We start from the raw sequence: 25,258 nt of genomic DNA on the forward strand, positions 1-25,258 counted from the left end.
AATAATACATTCAATATATAAAGCAGTATTACCATACAATACATCATATTTTTAGGAAAACAATTATTTAAATAAAAAAAGAAAATATTTATTATTTTGTATGAAGAAATATTAACGGGCGCTAAGACTAGGCAAATATATTCACATGATTACACGACAAAATCAAGACTTACAGGCGTATAGTTTAATTTTATTTAAAAACAAGTTTTATGGCAACAAATAATAATTTATTAGATCACTTGATTAAAATAAATTTCGGTCTAAACAAATTTTCACATACAAAAAAATATGAATAAAGATAAAAGTATAAAGTTAGTATAACAAACAGAAAACCATTGAAATTTATTCACATTTTACGACATCCAAAAGCAATTTACCTTTTTGGTATTGTTTTTTTATTTTATCATACATATTTTACTTAGGTATACAGCTTTATATTTAAAAAAATATTTTATACTTATACGATTTTGAAGTGGTTTAAATAGCGTTTTTTGTGAAAACCCGGATTTTTGGGTTCCATCACTAATTGCAGCTTATCTGCAATATATTTTTTAAAATATGTGTCATCGAAAAGCTATCTAATTCATATGCTGTAAGAGCATTAACTTCTTCTACAATACTGGCTTAAGTATAGCCACTCAAGTTTGAGTCTAGACATAGAGAGGGAGCGTTAACAATAGGTGCACGAGGCTCCTCAAATATACAAAAATGACATTTCATATAACAATTACTAAAAGTTTTTCTCTCAAATAAAACTGGCACAGTCACATTATAAAATTATTATAAAACAAAAAACACATAGAAATATTTAGTTAACTAAGTTATGAAATGCACAAGGAAAAAAAGGTTCTTTTCTTTTTTTTTTCTTTGAAATAATAGTTCAATTAATAGTACATTGGTAAAATTATCGAATGTAGAGATCCATTTGGTGAAAAAAAGATTAAAGTGCGGCCAACTTAGTGCCTCTTAAACGGTTGATCCATAGATTTGTATGCGAAAACTAACTTTGTTTTGCTCAGCTGAAATATTATCATAAGGGTACTGCCCTTCTTCCCATATGCCTCTTCATATACTCGCTGTGTATTTCACCAAACCGGCTCTTTTTTTTTAGCTTGGTATTTTATGTTAGAAAATACGTGTACGTATTTTTTTTTTCTTAATGACATAACTTTTTTTTTAAAAATACGAGTATTTTGAAAAAAAACGAAATTTTCATTTGCATCATTGGTGATTTTGCTCTTGGACCATTATGGGCCGAGTAAAACGCATTCTGCCCAGTTAGCTTTTACGCTTGACATTTGAGATTAAAACGTCATTGTAATTGTATGATTATTTTTAGCTTAACCGTTTATTACTTTGATGTGTTTTCTCTTTTCCTTCAAAATTCTACTAATTTTACATTGCATTTTTAGTTTCAACACAGTGCTGAGAAAGTATTGAGAACTTTAACCGATTTAAATACTTTTATGTTATATTTAAACGTTTATTTACTTATAATTTTAAAATATAAATCATTTCTGTTTTAATGACAAGTAAATTTGTAACATGTTTGTTTGTTACTTCTACTCGTAGAGTACTTAAACAGCAGTATTAAAATACACTATAAAAGTATTTGTTCGATATTAAAAACCGCTGATTCTGTAATGACACTAAATGACACTCGACAAAGGGATGCGCCTAGTGTAACTCTTTTTATGTTACGAGTCATTGGAATGCAATCCGTCTTTAGGTCATATCTGGCCTAGGAAAATAGATACACGGATAATATAGGGTTTGTTTGTTATCTTGTTAGTTTTGTGTAGATAAGTCTGCTAAAATTATAATTTCAAAATTACTTATTTTCCCTAAGACAATTTTTAAATCACGACATAATTTTCAGTAAACATTACACAAGGAAATTCATTTTTAGAGATTAAGTGCTTTTGTATATTATACGATGGTCAACTTTTTAATTAAAATAATCAAATATTTTGTTTTTCTTAGCACTTTATAAACAAAATATTCAAACTCAATTAAAGTTCTAATCTTAAATAATTTATTAATTTTATTAAATTGTATCTATTGATAAACAATAATAAATAAATAGTTAAATAACGCTCACTAGTTTAAAAAAAATGTAAATAAACTCCCAAACAATAACTTACATGCGTTCCCAGTCTCAACATTAATACACATAACTTAGCAAAACATATTTGAACATTCAACAGAGCCCGCTTTTTTAGATTAACGAATTTCCAGCAAATTACCTACCCTACACTAGGGCTTCCTATTTCACGTGAAATTAATCACGAGTTTATAAGACCCGTAATTGAAAATTGTCGGTGAATTTATAATTTTATTTAAGTATTCGCGTATTTGTTTATAAAAAAACACAAACCGTGTATGTATTAATTCGCGTACGTAAACGAGACCACTACACTATACAATACAATTTTTAACTTTTTTTTGGAACAAGAACCAAAATACATATGTATTTTTTTTTATTAAATCTGAATCGTCCCTCAAATTTTCTTTAGCACGTCTAGTTTTCCTAAATCATCTTCAAAGATTTAAATCATTCAAAATTGCTCTGTTTTCTTTTGTTTTAATAAACAATGTGAACCTACGGAGTGGACTGAAAACACCATAAAAAACTGTTTTACAACTTTGGAGGCGATTTAAAAAGTAACTAGACGTGCTAGAGACCATAGTCAGATTCAGACAAAAACTGATGTAGGTGTTTTAATTCTTCAAAATCGTGTTATTATTCATTTACGAATTTTGATTACTTTACTAAAAATTGAAAGGTAAAGTAGCAAACTTGGTTATAATCAAACTCTTATTATGTAATATAGCGTTTAAAAATACAATACACACGGTGGAAGTCTTCCTCTTTTCAAAGAAAAATATTTGTTTGTTGGTGTGAGAGTTTTCCTGGATCCGCTCAAACTATAGTGTCGAACCGGTGCCAGTGAGTGCAAAATAGCATTATCAAAAAATGATTCACATTTTTACGTTTATTAATATAATAAATAGTAAATTATACATATAACTTACTAAATAAACCTGTATATTTTAATTCCAGCCTTAACTTTGTATATTGTGAGAGGCGTCTTAATTTAGGCACTTGATAAAGAGTTTATTAGATCTATGGTGTTAATAAATATATATAGGTAAATATATATTTATAATTCGGTATATTCTGATTATCTAAGATTGTTTTTTTTAACAGCAAGGCATTAAAACAATCAAGAAAAAACTATGTAGAAATTCAGTTTAAACTAATCAACACAAAACTTAAATTGTTAAATAATTAAAATGTAAAGTACATAATATGGTTTTGATATCATTTTCGGTTCAATAAATTCATTTTTTAATAACATTAATTTGCTTTGTATACATATTGCTGGCGAATAAAAAATATCTACAAATGGTTATTAATAATATATTATAAAATCATTTAATGTTTTCGTTTAATTTTAATTCGAACTTAAGAACAATAATATGTCTTAAATGTTACAACCTTAGTTTAAAAAAACTACAGATAAACCGTATATCGTAATACCGTTTTTAATACCTTAATATCGTTTACCACAAGACATTTTAAAACAAATAGTAGGCACGACGGTACAATATAGAATAAAGCTACAGTTTACACACATATTTATTGTGCAAGCGTAGGTAATAATAATAATTATCGTAAAAAAAATGTAATTTTTTTTATCATGACAATAATTATTAGTATACTTATTTATTATTGACAGACAAGTGTACATCTACGTGTAATAAGACACCCCTTTAGCTAATCGTAAACCTGTTGCATATAGAAAAACGTACATTTGATACTCGACGACTTATTTCAAGTTAATGTGAGCATAGATATGTTTTACATATTATTGTATTAGAAGTATATATAATCACAAATTCCTTGGGTTTATTAACGCACTATTTAATAGACAGATAAATGTGACTTAATGATCACGAGGCATCTTTAATAAAATTGTGCTGTAAGTTTTTACTGTCCGCCTACCGTGAAATAATAAACCACATATTACTGAAGTGAATAAAGGAAAAAAAATGGTGTGTATCTTGCATTATCGGTGTCCCGAGACAATGCACGCACAGATTACTTCAATACAAATGTGAACGGAAACGTCGTTCTTATTTCAAATGATTTTGATTGCTCGTGTTCATTGAGCGATTAATTTTTGTACATGGGAAATCGTGTTATTATTGTTTCTTTTTCTTTATAATAGTTATTCGCAGCAATCTGTATGGTTTTTTAGATTTCTCGTTTTCGTTAAAGTTTTTACATTTGGCTTTCAAATAACACGACCGGAGTAGTGAAAACTATTAGTACATGTACGCGTTCTTGATTCTTATAATTGAAAATATAGTACAAAATATTATACATTTTTTAAAATGAATTATTGTTTAATGTTGTAGTTTGTTTGTTAAAATTAGTTTGTTAAATAAGAAAAATCTCGCGTTTACCTTCGTTGTTTAAACTAAACATTATAATAAAAGTTATTAGTTTACAATAAGGCTATTCTTAGTCGAATGGTCAATTAAATGCCAAAACATTTTTGAAAAAATTGATTTTTAAATTAAAAACCAAAAATACAGTTAACATATTTTTTTAATTTTAACAAAAACATATCAAAACAAACATTTTGACGCTCTTGTTTTGTATGGATTAATTTATCAGTCAGTTTTACACCATCAAAACAAATATTACCCTTATTTAAAAAAATACCTTATTTGACATGCTCTATTTGTAAAAAAATTCAGCAAAATCCGAAATGAAAACATATAAGCTCAGTGTACAATTTGGTGTGGAATACTCTGTGTACAAACATAGTAAATGTATTTACCTATCAATACTTGAAATATTTTGTTGGTACTGTATAGGTCTCTAAAGATCCAGGGGACCTTTGAACTTTTTTAAAATCATTCATATGCTATCAAACTCAATTAATTTAGTTTAAGTCGACTGTCATTTATTAAAATGTACTGAGGAACGCTGTTTGACGCAAACTAGAGATTTTTCTAATATCAATCGACTGTGACGTCACATATGAATTAATTCCAAAAAATACATCTGCTACGAATAAATTGTTAGTAATAATTATATGAATACAATTTATTATTATAGTTGTTGCGAAGTTAAAAATAAATTATTTATATTATTTATAAAATGCCAATTAATTTTGTATAGAAATATTATGAGAATGGCTGGCAGCGGTTTGTGACCAGCGCATTTTGATAATAAGAGGGAAAAACTTTTTGACGGGTTAAGTTACTCGATATCGTCTCATTTTTCGCGATACATATAGGGTTAAACACATAAAATGTATACATAATAATATACAGTATAAGGTAATAGGTAGTCTTAAGACGTTACGACCGTTAACCACAGTCTCCTTCCAAAAGCGTGTGTGTAAGTGTATCTCTAATCTAAAGGATTACGATTTCACAACGCGAACCTTTTGTAAAGTAATCGGATTAGCCTTCGTTGTCATATAGATTAACGTACACCGCGGTACCATAATCCGGATTTACAGCGGTCATATACGGTTACGTCACCGACAAAATATAATACTTACGGATAATCTCCATAATAAATTATATACATTATTTTATAGTTGTATCTATTGGTAAAGCCGATTTTTTGTTAGCTGTCTCGCGAGTTGTGAGTGACTATACCCGGCTCGATGGAAAATTAGTTTATTTAAAAAAATGTAATAACTTGTGTCAACACAAGAGTATATTTTTCTTTTTAATTATTTTTGGTTTTACATAACTCAGATCCAAGTATACTTGGACAGCTAGTGACAAAAATAGTTACCATATCAGTATTTTAGGAAAATAAACTGTTCTAACTCGTTGTACAGTGTACACTCCTCACATCGATGGTAATTGTATGGATAATTATTATGCATACAAGTGCACTTGTAGGCATATAAGTGAATTCACTTGCAGTTATTTTTTATTAATATTATGTCAAACACTGGTAGAAAACTATAGCGGCAGAGGCAATTATACCGGTAATTTCAAAAACAACAAACGTAGCTTTTTAACGGGATTGAGTTTAAAGTGGATTCTTGTAAGTTGTAGAGTATTCTTAGACACATATCTTTGTGTAGACACAACTTGTTATATAGTATTAAAATATATACATAAATATCGAAATGTTACCTTTGTCGTTTCTGCAATAACCAATTGACAATGCAATTAAAGTTCGTGAACGTAGTATGTTATATTTAGGTACGTTATACCAGGAAGGTTAAGTTATTATTTATAAGAATAAGTCCTTAAAATGTCTTATATGGGAAGCAAAGAACAATGTAGAGGAGCCATTACCTATATCGCCTGTTTTTCCATTGGACTTCTATTCTAGACTAGGAGTCACAATCCCCAATCCCTACTCACCTCATCCACACTTCATCACCACAATTATTTACAAATTATCATCATGTAAAAATAAAACAGCGTCTTTATATTATTCTATGATGTATGGTAGGAAAGCAGACAAAAATGTTAAAATCATACCTTGGCAGACAATTAGAGATCAAGTCCTAGGAGCAAAAGCTACACGGGTTTATGTCAAGGCTACCTTAAACCTATGCATTGCATTTTGTTCGACAAAACGCTATAATTATCCTAATTTCAAGTATAATCATCTTATTTCCCCATCTATGCAGATATCTATTGATAGGAAAATAATTTCACTGTGTAAAATTTAGGTTACTTGGGATTTATAAAAAAAAACCAATATGCTACTAAACTAGGGTAAATTGATTCGAAACCTTCGTAAGCCTTCGGATCTGAAGTCCGCTGTTGCTTTTCTTATTTTTATTTGGCGCTTACAAAAATAATAACAACTAATAATACACTAGACTAGATATGAAGTTGGGTACAATTTTTATGCTTTGTAGTTTGTCTTAAGATCCTAAAATGATGTTGCTACTCGCTACATCATGTCATCGAGCCGTATCAAAAAAGCTGGAAGGGTTAACCAATGGAACCAACCCCTATTTTACGGTGTGGCTATCGTCTGATACATTTTTAAAAATATCAACAGTTATTTTAACTTTTATTAAGGGTTCGGTAAAAGTAATTTTTTCGAATATTTTAGTTTTAAACATTTTCTGAATCTTTATGATCAACTCTATATTATATTTATCATGATATTGTTATTGATAAAAAAAACATAACATACTATGCCTCTAAGAGAGTTTTTATAAAAATAATATTTTAAACAAAATATAGGTAAACATAATATTATAATTTATAGCTGTACAATAGTAGCGTCTGATATTAACACAGTCCACTGCGTTGTCCCTATCAACAAAAAGAACAAGTAAAGCGTTAAACCCAGCAATCATAGGGGTAAAACTTGTGATTTATATATTAATTGTTAGTTGCTACTTGTATCATTCACACCAGTGCAGTGAGATTTTAATGATGATGTATAGAACATACCTCTAATGTTATCTCTTATTATGCATGTTACTTCATATATGTGTATTATCCGTTTAACTTCATACGGTCCCTCATTAACTTAACTACCGGACTTTTTTCGTTGATGTATAACGCTTTAATCAAGATATTTGGGCCTATAGCAAATTTAATGTTTTCCTCTTATTATTTACCTCAGTTCCTTCGTATCTTATGTTACCTTTTTTCTCAGATTATCAAAGTAATTTTGTCAAAACTTCGAAGTCGCCGAGTTTCGTCTAGCCCCGAAATACTGAAAATGTTTAGTATTAGTGTCCACAAATGTCCATCCTCGCTAGATTCACGAAATCGTGCGCACGCGAGATCACACATTTCGTTAGGTGTTCACATTAATTAGTACACACCTATATTATCACAAAACGAGTGGGTGTTTATATTTTAATAATAATTACATAATTAGCACGCGGTTTACACGTTAACTAGGATAATCGCGCCGAAGGCGGACCCTGGTTGGGGTGTCCAGGGGGTTGGCGGGGGCGTAAATATTTTTCTGCGGTGTAGCTGGTGGAGGGCGCTGCCGGGTGTAGGTGAACGATGCTGCCTCGGGCGGCTGCCAAGCGAATAATGATATTACCTACTCGTTCAGCCGGCGGCGGCGGCACATGTTCAGTCAGTTGGCTCCGGAACGCGACCGCGTGGCCACGTGTTCTGCTGCTTACATTAATATCTTTGCCCTACCGACAGCGCCGCTACATCCTCTCAGTCCGTACATCACATTGTCCGTCACGACTCGCGTATTAAAAATCCACTGTCCGGCGGTCGATCGACAATGACATTTTGGTCCACCTCGCAATATTGTTGTACTTCAAAACAATATTTTCTATAGGCAACACCCTCCCCTCCCCGGAAAAATATATATTTCGAGTACTACTACTCATCTCGTCGTTAGAGCAAAACATTCGAGAAAAACCGAAATGGACTTCCAAAGCGCCATGGAAACGTTCGCAGAAGCGTGGGTGGCGGCCAGCGCCAAAGGCACGTTCACTTACCCGGCCATCAACGGTTTTCAGGTAAGCCCAAACGACGGGTACTTGCGATTATATAATATATTTTATTTTATTATCAAGTAATAATATTAAATAGTAGTGCAAAAATATATTTTTCGTTTTTAACTGTCGAGAAACAAAGCTTTGTCCACGTTCCAGCGATATTTTTATTTGAATTTTGGCAAATGAATAAGACAATAACCCGCGAAAAAATGGGTAGCACCTTTTCGGCCATTTCAATCAAAACCCTAAACCAACAATAAAATATTCGGAACCAATGATTTCTTAAAATATATTCTTTAAAATATATTATATTCTATGTATAAATATTGACCCTTTCATGCAAAACACATTGAAGTCCAAAAATCGAATTTTTCGAAAATAAACATCTGAAAATTTCACAAACTTTTAAATTTCCCCAAATGGAGTACATTTTTTTCCCCCGTCATAACTTATCGTTTTCTTTTAAAAACTTGTACTCTATTGAGTTTTACGATTAATAATAACATATTTAGTTATTTTAATTGGCAAATATAAGTACAAAACTAGTTATCCAGTAGGACTTGACATTGTTGTTTCTTCTCTGGTTTCTGGTCGCCGCAAGTATTAGAGAAAAAAGATATACTTAAGTGACATTTTTGTTTAATGTATTTGTGTAAGTTAAGCGTTTTGTTTATGTATCGGTACAAACAAGTATTGACCTCGCTGCTTCGTCTTTTGCCATCAACATTCAGTCTTCACATAACAGTAAGCTTTATTGGACAATGCTCCTTCATATAAAATCGTCAAGTTATTATTTATTAATTATTTTGATTTTACTAAAATTTTTTTAGTATAATATTTGAATAAATTAAATTTATTAAATAACTTGGTTCCATAATCTAGCTTAATCCAGAGCAGACTGCCGAAAACGACTGAATAGTCGAGATCGGCGCTGCACAACACACAAAAACATAAGTTTTTAGAATAAACTTGAATATAGAAAATATTATATCTATTATTTACAATGTTGGTTCCCAAAAATTGTGGTATCGGTTAATTATTTCAATTTAAACTGAAGTGACCTAAAAGAGCTAACAACCAATTGTTGTTATGAGTTTTGGCCGAATAGTTAACTGGCCGAAAAAGTTTAGATTTACCGTTTATTTTGATTTTTGGCCGAATAGGTTTCCGTCCGAAAAAAAAAACATTATAGCGCTACGCCATATAATGATATGATGCCGTATTCGAGTTTGTTCATCCGTTCGCTATCAGATAAAAAGATTTTCTCTAATCTAATCTAATAGTAACAAAGAACAAAAAAAATAGTACATGAGAAATTGTGGATTTCAATCGATTTGATTAATACCAATTACAAAATAGGCGATATATGTGTAATATATTTTATAATCTATATGAAACAGGAAAATGGGAACCGCGTTAAGCCTATATTTATTGATATAAAACATGGAAAATCACATTAACACAAACTATATTCGTTATTGTTAGATAAAAATCCGTAATAATAATATGTTAAGAGATTGTCCAAAGTACGTAAAAGTAATAAAAATAATAATTTTAGCTTTAATGAAAATATAACCCAAGTCCTATATTATGTTTATAATATATTAAAACACACTAATGTACCTTTTACTATTGTATTTTGACGTTGTACAAATATTTATGATTATTTTAAACATATAAATAATTATTTGGATTCTTCGAAAAACTAATTAAAAAGTTGTTTTTATAAAAAACATTACCAAATTTAATTTAATTGCAATGTAAATAATAATTTAAAATACTATTTATATTTGTGCGTATACCTACTTGGAAGTCAATAACCTATAGTTAGCTATTGTATTGTACTATTTGAAACCAACTACTGTAATTTAATGTTGAATCGAAAAACCAATATTCATATTATCTTTGTCAGCTTTAGAAAACAGGATACGCCAACACATCAGACATTTCCAAATACCACACCGATAATAATATATAAGCCTTTTTTTTAAATGATAAAATATTATTAATTATATTGTATATTGAATTAAATTAGTGTAGATTATTAGTTATACTATGACGAATAAAAACTGGTAAAACCAAAATAATGTTACGATCGAATGCTAACAGCCTAATATAATAATGTAGTAAGTGCATTTTGTACAGCGTACAGTTATAAATGCGCAACAGATTTGCCTAACATCTGAGTTGATCTGTACACGCAGTTAAGCCGCGTAATCCTGGGGGAGGATGCAAGGCGACGAGATTAGCATCAGTCTAATAAGCACTCGCCAACATTTAAACGCGCTTTTGAACAATTACTTAATTAGTTGAGTACCGATGAGTACTTTAAATCAATATTCCAATTCTATGGTCGAACATATTTAACTGGCTGAAGCGATTTACATTGCAGACTGCCAATCATCGCGACGTGTAACTACACTGTTTACTACTCGAATTTTGTCTAAGATTTGTGGCCTAGTTTTTTATAATATTATTAACATGCTGTTCTTTTTCTGCGGCTAGCGAGGCAATAAAAGCTTTTGAACGGTAAAAAATAGACAACGATTTCGGATTTTTAAATGCGTTAGTCGAGTGGATATCTATTTTTTATTTTCTCGGCAGGCGCATAAACGTGGTAACACACCGCAGAGATCCACTCTGCGTACCATGATAATATTATGCCGACGGTAATAATTAAAAAACATATCTTGTTGTATGCGTACAGGCCATTTTGATTCAAGTAGTGCGTTAACATACTCTGAAATAAAAAAAATACACAACATTATAATATTATAGATAGAGTACATGTGCTAGTATGGTATCGTGAGATTAGTTTCAACTAGATATGAAAGGTACTGTTTTTGTTTACCGTGCACATTAGAGTTTAAATACTACTATTGTAGTTTGATTCTTTTAAAATACTCGTAGGCATTAGGATTGTTGAATTCGATTTCAAGTTTTTTTCAACTTAATGTTTATTTTTATATCAACCCAAAGTAATAAATTCGTTTCTTTCCAAATTGTACTTTTGTTAGTTTCTGAATCGTATTTTTTAAATATAATTTAAATAATATTAATCGCCGACTATTTTTTAAATCGTTTAAGAGTCTAGATAGGAGAAGAACATGCGGTTGAGATAAACACAACATTGCACTGCCCTACTCTATTATCCTATCATTATATTGTTATATAGAATTGCTAAAGGAACGAAATAGATAAGTATAATAATCTTGAGAGATATAATACGTTATAGCACAATAATAATATTATTAAATAGTGAATTTGTTATCCAAATATTTAAATACCTTTACACACAACTCGTTTATAGTTGACTAGGCGATCAACATTAAAATCATGGTACTCTGTATGATGTTTATCGCGTTTGTTTTTTCGATTAGCTCGACAGGTTGTTAAAAGGTTAAGCGGAAATACAATGTGCACGGGTACACGGGATTTGCCTCACAGAAATAAAATAACTGGTATGACTGATTTAATCCGCTCCGTTGCAGTGTTTATAACCGTTTTCGTTTAATCTGTATACATTGGTTTTAACCTATAGAAAAAAAAACATGTAGGTACAGACTTTGATCGCTAGATTTGGTTTATATGATTTGCGTTATTTTGACTGCAACATAATATTTTTTAACCTTTGCACCACAACTCGAAAGACGAATCCGCTATAAGACAAAAATATTAATTACGGCTGGTTATCCTTAATTTATTATATTCCGACGAAAAATATCCATAATCATGTGGCTGTGCAGTGGTGTTATAATTATTGCAGTATACGCGTTTATTCTCAATGCAATTTTGTACGTATGCAGGATTCTTACAAAGGGGAACAATGCTGTGAAATCAAAATGTGTCAAGCGCTGCTCTGGTTTGTTTTGTTGGCACATATCAATATGTTTACATTCGGTTCGCCGATTAACCGATTGGGAAGCTAAAATTTAGATTATCGCATTTGTATATCGCCTAAAATAGTACACTATTAATGTCCGTACAGTTTCATAATATATTTTGATGATCGATATAATAAGTAACCGCAAAAATGGTTCAACATTCCATTTTTTTACTGTCAACATTTGGTAACTTTGAAACAACACAAAACATAATATTGTTAGAAGTTAAATGTTGATTAGGATAAACATCGTTTAAATGTACACAGGTTTTAAGTTAAACGTGGTAAAATTATTGTATTATGTACGAACAAAATAAAAGCTCAATACCGTAATAGCTGTTTATAAGAATGTACAATTTTGTATTAAGTTGCCTATGAAAAAACTTATACACCTATACTATAGACAGAAATGCCATATGTGAGGTATTCGCTTAAATCGGACGATTATCATTGGACAAAAGAAAATTGTAAAAGAAACAACAAACAATCAAAACAAATTATAGTATTACCTATACTAACAATGGGTATATAAATATATTCACCGTACTCGTAACAGCGTTCGGCTCCCTCAATAATATTAATAAGTACCTACCAATATAAAAAGAGATTACAATATGTCGGACCGGGATTTAATGAGGAGTTTCTACAGCCGCTTTAAAATACTTGTTTTTTTTTTTAAGCTGTGACGTGTAAAATATAATATAATGCAAACTGTGGTGAACTATGAAAATTCGACAGTTAAAAAAATATGAGTGTATATACTATTACCGTGACTTATCACGTCACGTGATATCGGCGCGTAGAAAATCTGATGTTAATCGGTTTTGTCAGCCATTTAACAACCGCCAAACATACATAGTAATATTATGCGCTATTTTATGCACACACCTGATAATGGACGGAAATTCTAGTGTAAACTCTTGCAACACTCCGGGCTTCTCCTTTTGACTATTATAGGTACTATATTACGCGGATAATATTTTATTTTATTATATTTATTCGTTTAAGGAAGTCAAAAATCCATAACAGCGCCGAATCACCGACTTTCGTTTTCCGCCGCCTTTTTTTTCATACACGCATCTTGTTAGAAAATGCATTTCTCTGGATGCTCGGGCACCAGCATTCGATGTGCATATAATATTATATTATACGAGTACCTAACAACAACATTATTATTATTATTATGTAGATTCATTGTTTTGCTATTATGGTTCTTTTTTTTTTCTTCGACAACACATCAAATCGGACGTCGCCGTCGAATCTTGCGCGCCTGACAACTACGTCAAACGATTGAACGTGTAGTAGGTACACCAGTAAAAATCTGTCAAAAATCCGAATAGAGCGAAACCCGTCCGTTTCAAAATAACTTACAGGCTCAATGATTGTTGGATCGGTTACCGAAAGTAAAATATGATACATATATTGGCATATCTACTGCAGACTACGAATCATACATGTATGTATAAAAACTATTTATCACTATATTATACTATCGAAACAATTATTCTCTAGTCGCTTTCTGATTTAAAATCTATACTTCTTGTACGGTAATTTATCGTAAATTAATAATAACTAATTGCTAAAATCTCATTGCTCAAAAAATGTTAGTGTAAGATTATTAAGAATATTCACTTCACGCGGCCGTCACATTACGTCTTGGAGCAATTTTTTTGTGAACAGATTTTAATGGCTGGTCGACCCCGAGTAGTTTAAACTTAAATGAAGAGGCGATTGAGATGAAGAAGAATACAATATTATGTATTCATTTCCAATAGTTTTTTTTTATTGCTTCACAGTATTTTATATTTTTATTTACGTTTGACATTATATCAACTTACACCGTTCAAGTTTATGCAAAATTTTCAAATACCCTCACGTGCCTTTTGGGGTGAAAAATAACAAAGTCCGTGTCGAACTTATCCACTGGAGACGGCGAGGCGGCCACCGCAGTTCTTCAACAAGATTTAGAAGTAACCCAATCGGACAACGCAAGGCGTCTGTCCATTATAAGATTTGTGTATACAACATATATATATATAGGGTTGGAAAATGTTAGAAGCCTATTGCGTTCTTTTTGCTCACTCGAGTGAATAATATAATAATATAGAATTTCGAGCTGGCTCGACAGTACTTTGTCAACGCATAATATAAACGTCGCGTCGAATAATAATTGGGATGATTTTTCGTTTTTTTAGCGGACCTCAGAAGGTATTTTTTTTTTCCATAAACTTCACGAAAACATCTAATATTTTTAATATTCCATTTTTCGTGTTTCCGGTCGGCGTGTGTTGCGCAAAAACCGTAATGATTCTCACGTAAATACAAACAAATAGCTTGAGACATATTATTATTATTTTACCCTGTTATCGCGTGAAAAAACGCCGTGCCTATTATAATTGCAGTCGTGTATCAACTTAACGGCGACAACACTTTATAATATACCGCACTGTAGTACAATGGTTAACACTTTTCGGTCGGGCGGTTTTTCACGCCGGATGCCCGCCGTCGACGCGCACTCGAATAAGTGCCAATTTTCCCCCAAAAACGTTTTACACGTCTAATGCGATTATTGAAATCAACTGTTTGTATAGTTTTACGCGTTGTTGTTGGTTTATTTTTTTATACAACGATGACAATTTAGATTTTGTTTACTTGTCGACAATTTCATCACCTCCCGCGTATCCATTGTTCTTATTCACACACTCGCCCTCGAAGAAGACGTCGTATTTATTATTTGATTCCCATCTATATTAATAATAGTAACAATATTATTTATTTTTATAACGACTCGAGTAACAATAAAACAAAATACAACATATTATACAATATTATAATATCATGATAACCTGACCGTGTCGACCGCTCTATGACGTCCAGCGTGTGTGGGTGTATATGTTTGCGCTTTCTTTCCCCTTCCGGTTTTTTGAGAGTAGAAATATGGTTAAACGTCATAAATTTCATAAGAGGGCCCACTGCGCAAACAGATAAGAATTTTTGCCGGTGAACTTTCGTGTAAGTATAAATCAAAGTTAAGAGAACAAATAAAACGTCTCCGTGATTACGAATTCACGGACTGTGGCGCGTGCGGTCTACGCGGCCAAAGATAAACTCGTCACCAAAACCCCCGGTCGTGCTTCCTGACTCCCATCCTTTATTATATCGTATCCCGTACCGCTCCATTCGTATTTGTAATATATATATATATATATATATATTTATATGAATATTTCATACCATCCCCCGGACAAGTGTAGTTTATCAACATGTTTTATTATTTTAACAAGAAACGTGATTTATATACAACACGCAAACCAAGTAGCAAAAATGTGATAACGTCGTTCATTCAAATGCCAGCTGTAATAATAGAGAAGTAGTAGTAGTATTAGTAGTAGGTAGTAGTAGTAGTAATAGTTGTAGACAGTGTAGTAAAAATACCTATTTTAATTTAAACGAGGACAGACATAACGTCAACACAATAATAATATAATACACGTCACATATTATATGTATGAATATCGATATAATCGTTTAAAATAGTAGTTAAATAAAAACGATTAAACGGTAATAACATATACTATATTATAATAAGGGATTCATTGTTCGGTGTACCGCTAAAACCAGAATAGCGTACCTACTTGTGTTTATAACATTACAATTTATGAAGTATACAGAATATGTACGTTATTTACACGTCTATCAGTATGATTGGTACACGTTCTCATAAAAATTTAGAAATCAAGCTTATAGGACATAGGTTATAACCATCCTAATTTAATACAAAATATGTTGATCAATTTTACAAAACCTAATATTACAGGATGATTTTAAGTGTTACAACTTGTAATTAGATCAACGAACTTGCTGACTAAATAATTTGAAAAATTATAAAAATGTTTAATGTATTAATTATATATGCAAACAGTACCATTACACAAAAACTCGTGTACCGAGATATTTTTGTTACTATGTAATATGTCTGGTTTGCACTAATACATTTTATTTACACAAATAATATAATAATACTAGCGAGAACATATTGACTACAAAGACCCAATGCAAAAAAAGCGGTAATTTTTATTATGAAACACAGCTCATTTCAATTATTGTTGTTAAATAATCCAGACGCTTAGGTACATAGTGAATTTTATAAAAAAAAATTATAAAATCTCGTCCAACTCGCTGATTTCTAAAAAAAACAAACTCAGCGACTCGTTTTTATAAGGCTAATATGATATGATATTATTTTATTTACATTATTTAACGATTACTTGCTCATTGATCCTATTGCACGTTTTTGAAATAGATAAATAGCCGCAGGTGTATAATATGTTTTTTAAGACCAGAATACAGTGTTTCTAAAAATATAATTTTGATAATTAATGATGTAAATCCGGACGAGTCTCCTTGTATGTATATATATACATTTATGTAAATAAGTTTTCAAGTTCAGCTATTTTTTTGGATTATCTGTACGCCCGTTAATATAACAGTATGATCCAATGTCATTCCTTCAAGGAAATAGATTTAATATTTTATTAAAAGAGTTTATAATTTTGTACATTAAAAAACAACTTGTCAATGAAAAGATGTTTGTGATTTCATAATATTAAAAATAGCTATTGAATCTTCGGACATTTTTGGTTAGTACCTACAAACGTTCTTTAGGTAGACTAAGGGAGTAATTCCGGTGAACACCCGACTATGACCTATGAGCACAAAAAGTAAGCGATACAAAAAACCGTGTCATTGAGCCCTGTATGTATATACCATGGTCTCGCCGCGTAGCTGTTGCAAATACGGTGTATAGGTATACAATATTATAGCCGGCCACTTTAATGCGGTAGTTGAGCGAGATATTATTATTTATTTTGAACGAAGCTAATAAATAAAAATACAATTTACGGTATTCGATTATTCCGTTTCAAAATCGCCTCTCTTATGGTTGGCTGATTCGGATCGGTCCACCATGATCTGCCAAACGAAATAATACCTCATAACGAGCGCAGCGAAAAAAATCTACGGAGTGAAAGAAGAAGCAGAAGAAGATAAAAAAAAAATATAAAATAAGAAAACGATCGGATAATAATAGCAACGGTTGAAAAATACCGTCACACGGCGATCGGTGTACAATGACAAATTAGAGTTTGGATTTTTTTTTTCGTCACCGCAGTCATCTTTTTCCGCGGACGAACAGATGAAGGCGGTGGGTGGTGTGCCGATTATTCGCGGTGTGTTTTGTGAGAAACTGTTGGCATCTGCAGGATACGGCTCATGTACCTATGTTATTATTATTATTATACATTTAATATTATTATTATTATTATTATACCGGCAGAACGGAACAGCAAATAATACGACAATAATGTGCTTTAGATTCTTAGGAAAGCATAATAAACGGCAACAATGAACGGTAATAATCGCACTCTACTCCATTTGTTATTTTGTATGCCAAAATATGTAACGATGTATATATTTTTATTTTAAATGTAGATACGTTAAAAAAAACAGATGTTTCAAAATTGGTGCGATGTCTTTTGGAGAATATAGAAAGTTTTAATATAATATTATCATACATTTAGCTTCCAATTGGTTCACTGTTATACTATAAAAAATTATATAGGTACTATATTACCTCCGGTAACCGTGTTTGGTGTAAATATAATATAGCATAGTATAATAATCATGTGTTAGTTATATGTATATATGGTTAACTTATACACCGTATTTACTCGATTAAGCTATTACTATGTGTCTATAAGTAAGCCTATCGAAATTCAGTTTCTATTTTTTTTCACATTTAATACATATTATTTACATCTTACCATCCGCGTTAAATACAGTATTTTATATAAAACATGAACACAACGAAAATGTATACAATGAACAAGCGGCTATACCAACGATAGTTGTTTAGTCATATCATCTATTTTTTTTAGTACATATACTAAGCATGCATATTGCACTTGTTATACATAAGTAAATGTTAATAAAGTTTGTTTAGCTTAATGGGAAAAATTTTAGAATTCCTATTGTTATCAAATGAGTAATGGTTGACCATCGTACGTGTATAGATATAAATATATAATTATATATTCATAATTGCTTGTTCCATCGTATGAATAAAATATACAAGTAGGTTTATAATATTGTATAATATTTTTTATTTCAGACAAAATTATACACTTTATTTTTCAGTATAACGATTTAAAGTATATGTATATATTGCAACTACTATAATACATAATTGTAAACTCATCCTTTATGCCTTCTACTTATTGTTAACTCTGTTATTCACTTCAAAGTAGATTATTTCATCGTTCTTATTTTCATCCGCTTCCTCCACCCACCGCAAAAAGCTAAAAGCGGCGCTAAATGCCTGCATTCGTAGTATTATAGGTGCCCTTCCTTTCACTTCCCTTCCTAGCTTTGGAATCGAACGTTACCGCCTACCCACTGAAATCCATTGCCGGTGTTAAGCTGTCAACTTTCTACTGAAATCTTTATCTTCCTCCCACTCTTCTATTTTCGCCATATTTTCCTCTATAAATACATCATTGCGCTATATTCCTAAATCGCTTCCAATTCTTGCTTCAATCTGTTCTTTTATTTTTTTTCATGTTTTCAAATGACACACTAAACTTCCTCTGTATGAATGCCCTTTTTAATCTGCCATTATAACTCCTAACATTTCCATTATTCCTAACTTCCTAGATTTGTCTGCAAGTAACATTAAATCATTGCCGACCCGTATCGCGAACAACCTTTTTTCCTCCTACATCTCTTCTAACTTTCCTAATGAATGATTAATTTTGACTGACGGTTCAGTTTCTGCAGACTCGGCTGGCTTTTCTTTCTTCGTCTCCTTAAACATTTCCTAAAATAATTACTTCTTCATCTTCGTTTACAATTTAAAGTTATGACATCCTTTATGCCTTTCAGTACATTGCTTCTGCCCCTCACAAATACTTTGTTATACTTTCTGATTCTCAGTCCTGTAGTCTTCAATCTATATCGTCCAATTCCTCTTCTGCAGCATCTTTTCTGTGATTCTAAAGATCCCTTTTATTTATATATCGCAAGGAGATTATAGATCGGAAATAATTATATAACTATCAGGATATATCCACGTATTGATGTATCTGCATGAAGTGTGGATACTCTTAACTTTTATTTTTATTTGTTACTATAACTCTCTACGTAAAACGGTTTGCTTTCTTGGGTTCCTGATCATGTTGGCATTTTCGGTAACGAAATTGCCGATTTCCTTGCCACATCTACCTCATATAATCCTCAATTCGTTCTACACCTTTTTAAGACTTCCTATGTTCTTTCCATAAAGTTATCAAAAATGCTTTGCAGTTTAATTGGCCTGTTCTGCCATCTAACTTTCTACTATATCTTCACGCAACTGGTTTGACAACCTAATATAACCTAAGACAACCTAATATACATAGGGAAACAGTTAATATGTTCTGCCGTCTTAGGTTCGGCTATAATCTTCTCTCAGCTCGCGCTTATATGTTCCCTCTTAATTCTTCTCTTTTCTGCTCCTTTTATGATGAAGAATTGGTTGACGACTTTTCCCACTACCTCCTAAACTGTCCTGCCCTCAGCCCTAACCGCTAATAGATCCACTTTATTTAATTTTCTAGCCCTTTACAATATCCTTACTCCCTTTCCAGATTCCGTTCTTAGCTCTCAGACCATCCCTGTTATTCACTCTTGACTATCCTTACTTCTGAGCGCTAGTCTTAGGATTTAGCTTTTATACAAACATTGTATTACCTTTTCATTGTCTTAATTTTATTTCACAACAATATATTTGTCTTATTCTATTATTCTAATTGATGAGTTATATATTTTTGTTTAAATAAAAGCTAAAAAAAAAAACTCAAAAGATTTATAAACATTACCTATATGTGTAGCTAAAAATGTATAAATTTCGATAAATTTATACTAGTTGAATTTGTCAATAGGTGCCTACGATTTATAATACGGCATGTAACATTTATGTTGATAGGATTAAATTAAACTATACAAATTGTTGTTTTGGGCAAATACTAGAAAACGATTGGCAAAATGAGTGGACGTAGTCGCTTACGTCGTGTTCTATTTTCCTTTAAGTACGTTTGCCTAGAAGATTGTGATGTCCATCAATATCAAACGTCCGCAAGCGGGGTACCGTTACACCGTGCGAATACAATCTCGGATACACAAAAAAACACACCAAGACGAAGGTAAAGAAGAAAATCACGGACGATTGTTTGTGCAAGTTTAAATCCTTTGGAAAAAATATAATAATAAAGAAAAAAATACTTTATAAAACACCGAGATATTATTATTATTATTATTGGCCGGTCGATACACAAAAGCGCCCTCAATTGTACGCCTATTTAGCCGTGGGATTCGCTTTGGAACGTTTTTAACAAGGAAGAGAAGAAAGAATGAAAAAAAATTATCTCCGAACCGGCAGATAAACAATGACAGCTTTTCATCAAATCGGCCAGCCAAAAAAAAAATCTAGAATGTATCAGTCGTCCGTCAGACATCTCTGGTATTTTTTTTCACAGGCTTCCACAAAACCTAACGGAAAACTAGTATTATTATGTATCTAATTCTGATACGACTGGTGTGGGTGCTCTGATGCTACACACTTGTAGCACAATATCTTCGCTATACATAGAAGATGTCAATTTGTACGTGTGGATGGGAAATGGGAATTTCGTTTATTGGATTTATTGGCAGCGTGTACGTGATTCACATGCGATTCGATCCAAATTAAGCGATAAATGCCGTTGCTGCGGTTCATTCTACGAATTTGAACACCGTCTAATTTTCAACACTCGAACATCCGTCGACCAACAGGAAATATACATACAATATGAAATTTATTTGAATTCCAATATCGGTTGGATCTGTAATAAATACGCCAATTTTGTTTTTCATTTTTAGTCGATGGGAGTTGTGATACATTTTCCGTCGAACCTTGAAGTACGGATATTATGTTTTATTATATATTTTTCTCTATATTATTATTAATCTCATCCAGTATTATAATTCATTATTATTATTATACAACAACACCGCAGATAACAAGTATTCGTGTATATAGTAATGTAAATCACATAATCAGATGCCGGTAACGATAATACAAAAAGCTATTATTCCAATAATTATTTCGAAAAAAACTAACAGACAACAACAACGAAAATGATTTCCGTTTTTATAATAAATACCTCTTTTTTTTAACAACTGAAATCGGTTGGTATACAATGTTGGCACTTAAGACTGATTATATCATTGATCCCAATTTTTTTTCATCCAAATGTTGTAAAAAACATTAATTACACAGATTATTATAGTGATAACTACTAACTAACCTATAGGTACCATTGTAATTAGTCAATATGAGACCTAATATTATTGTAACACAAGCATGCATGTTAAAAAAAACTTGTAGGCTCTAAAAAAAATGAACAAAGTGTGAATGATACAAAATAACCCTTAGTACTGAAAAGTACACGACAAGAAAGAGTAATTCAAATTTGTAGGAAATACATTTAAACGCAATTCAAAACTTTTTTTCTAGACAGATTTATATTAAACAGGTATTAAATTTAATAATACAACCTAGTTAAATATTTTAAACGTTTTAATGCTATTTTTGTGGTTTAGCTGATTGTATAATATGTGTTCAGAGTTCAATAATTCCAAATGACGATGAAAAAATAAAGTATTGTTAAATTTATCTATTTTATCGGTATTTTGATCCTGTGATACTGTGATAATATAATAATAAATGTTTTTCTGTAATCAAATATTTTCTGGTTATAATTTGAGATTTTCTGAAGAAATATTTTTTGGGTGATGTGTTCGGCGTAGATTGGCTGATTTCTGATTTGTGATGTCTTAAGCTTATAATATTTAAATTGTCCTAATAATATATTAGTAAGCAACAGCACTACAATGTTATGTTATAAGTTTAGTCGGGTTCGACGACTGCACCGCAAGTCGAGTGTCGACCGTATTTTTTTTGCCTGTGGAAAACAGATTTCGGATCGTAGAAGAAAAGAAAAATGTAATGCTTTTCGCACGGTTTAAGCGACCTGAAAAACGCACCCATAAAGAAAAAAAAACGCCACAACGTTAGCATAGTGCAGTTGGCGAATCAGCATAATATAATTCAATTAACGGGTGGTGCACGGGAGACGGGCTGAGGAAGGTGTGAGAGCCAAGAGAGAAAGAAATACCTATTAGATATATAGAATATAAGAAACCCAGTAACAAAGATGACTATATACATTATGCGTGTATATATACATTTATAATACATAATTTGTATGATGTGTACGCGGTGTGCGGTAACGGTATAACGACGGTACGGGTGATCCTCTCGCCAATCATATTATTATATTACGTGTATTTTAGATACTTATAGCTACGACCAAAAGTAAAATCAAAAAAACCAAAACGATATTATTCGCCTCGTGTCCGTATTATAATAACAATAATAGATGAGCGTTAAAATAATTCGGTATGTACCTACCACCGATTTATTATAATAGAGTTTAATGGGTTGCCGCAGCGACGGTGTTTTGGCAATCACTGGGGACTTTGTAATATGCGTGTGAAGTAAAAAAAAACTCGCCGGTGCCGGGTTACCTTAAAACGCCCGTGCAGTTTGGGTACAGTGAACCTGTTTCTGGGTGCCTGGCGCGAAATCGCGGCTACCGCGCGACGGTTACGGCGGCCGCAGGCGTGGCCAAACAGTCGTTCGGCGGGCGCGGGCGGGGCGGATCTCTTGGCGGCCGGCCGATCCGGTTATCTTATTGGGCCGCGGAAATTCCAAGAAGAAAAATCGGAAACCAGTTTCCCATATCAAATCCTCACCTGGCAGGCGACGGCCCGTGAAAATCCGCCGGACCCCCCCTGGCCGCGCGGCCCACTCCCGTATAATGTATTCCGCATCAATCCGTAAATACCGCCGCCTTGTGGCTTTCTTGTACTATTATTATTGTTTTTTTTGCGTTTTCGCTGCGTTAAATTATATTTAAAAATTATATATATATAAATTCGGCCGATTATCGCTAAGCGTTGTGTATACGCACCGGCCTCCGACAAGTACTCCAACCGCTATAATATAATTGTACATTTTACACTTGGCTAATATAAATATCTATAATAGGTATGCGAGAGTACAATCACCTCTAATGGCAGGGGGAGCAAAACGCTCGCGGCGAGTCATTGACTTATATAGATAGACCTCAAATACATAAGACTTTATGTTAGCTGCTCATAGCAATTTAGAAACACAAACCTTTCCTAAATGTTTCGTTGAGGCTAGATGGTAAATATTTCGAGTTTATTATTTGATTTAGGGTTTGAAAATAATTCATGAACATATAAAGTGGTCGTTACTATTATTTTTTTTTTATTTTTTTATACTTGATACTCCCCCTTTTTTACATTTCTTTGGCACCTTTAGAACAGCTGGTAAAATTATGACATAATTAAAAATGATAAATTTCATATGTTATGCCTATATTAGTACTCAGAGGGTGGTCTTTATATTAAATTTAAAAACATTACAACTATGTATTTTTTTCAGTTTATTAAATGTACAGAAAGTCTATTATTATAAAAATTCCTATTTTATTTAAATCCAGTGCTCGATTTGGTGGAGAGGGAAGCGTGGATAAACTGAGTACCCCAACTATTTTTTTAGAAGAAAACAATTCCGAGTACGATATTTTTATTAAAAGTAAAAACGCCTCCCTATACTTTTATTCCAATTCGGGTATTGGTAAAATCGTAGATATATTATCACCGAAGTCTTTTTTTTAATTTCTTCTTTAGGATTTTTCATTAAAGTAATATCAAGCAAAATGTTGATATTATTACTATTATAACTATGACTGGTGTTTCGAAGGCTTTGCGACACGTTTTTTCATTGTTTATTCAAATTAAATTTGGCATATCCACGTTTTTTAAAGTACTAAATAAATTGAGGGGGTACAATGAACAAACATTTTATAGTTAATATCCTAAATATCTTCTACAATGTATCTTTTGAAATTTATAGTATAAAAATTGTCTCCTGTAAAATCGTTATTTCGCACAATTTTTTTTAATTAGGCTATCATATTAATAAATGATACTGTAAACTATTTTGACAATAATTAGTACAATGGTAAAATGTAAGAAACAAGTATACTATACTCTATAGCGCGATTTTGCTTTATCAAGCCTGAACATAGTTTATGTTCCCATTTTTAGCAATACCAGGAGAGCTGGCGTTATTACTTGGAGGAATAAACTATTTGTTTACATTTCAATAATTTTAAAACAAAACTTTCAATATACTACGAAAATTTACAGTTTATCACTATATATTTTTCGTCCAATATACAAATTGATGGATTTCAAAAAGTTAAGTTGACAAAGAACAATATCTAACCTACTTGTTTTTTTTATGTCGTGGTATTAAGAGGCACTATTATTGTACTATCTACACTATTTATTTATTAAGGCGCACTGTATAGGCAATTTTTTACTAAAACTTAACATTAAGCTAAAATTTCTAAACATACATATTTCCATAGAAAATAAGGATCTATTTTGATATTTACTTTTTTTCATTTCTAATAACGCATGTAGGATTTATTTTTGTACAAAAACATAATATGTTTTAACTTAAAACAGTACGTTTGAACCAGTACGGTCCTAAGAATACTTCGATTTAAGTTTTGAAAAACATTTGAATTATTCAAAACATTTTCAAGGCATCGATCGAGGCCCTATTGTAAAATTATTTTTAGTTAATTAATTATTTCAATAATTCAATGTAAAAAATTGCAATTTTAACTTTTTTAAACTAAAGAAATTA

General features: G+C 31.6%; 2 protein-coding genes across 2 annotated transcripts in view; both read left to right on the plus strand.

The window, feature by feature from the left end:
* The window catches only part of LOC126835664 (phosphatidate phosphatase LPIN3), a 207,466-nt gene that overhangs the window by 45,741 nt on the left and 136,467 nt on the right, over nucleotides 1–25,258 (plus strand). The gene's annotated exons all lie outside the window — the stretch shown is intronic.
* Nucleotides 8,131–25,258, plus strand: part of LOC126835665 (uncharacterized) — a 53,275-nt gene continuing 36,147 nt past the window's right edge. The window contains exon 1 of the mRNA XM_050568399.1: nucleotides 8,131–8,510. Within this exon, the coding sequence (XP_050424356.1) occupies nucleotides 8,415–8,510 (96 nt within the window). The 5' untranslated portion in view covers nucleotides 8,131–8,414. The remainder of the gene's footprint in view (nucleotides 8,511–25,258) is intronic.

The sequence above is a fragment of the Adelges cooleyi genome, unplaced genomic scaffold, assembly GCF_023614345.1.
Source record: "Adelges cooleyi isolate 19-005CV unplaced genomic scaffold, UGA_ACOO_1.1 ACOO_flye_CR_arks_rails_tigmint_CR_PRNA_23, whole genome shotgun sequence".
Lineage (NCBI taxonomy): Eukaryota > Metazoa > Arthropoda > Insecta > Hemiptera > Adelgidae > Adelges > Adelges cooleyi.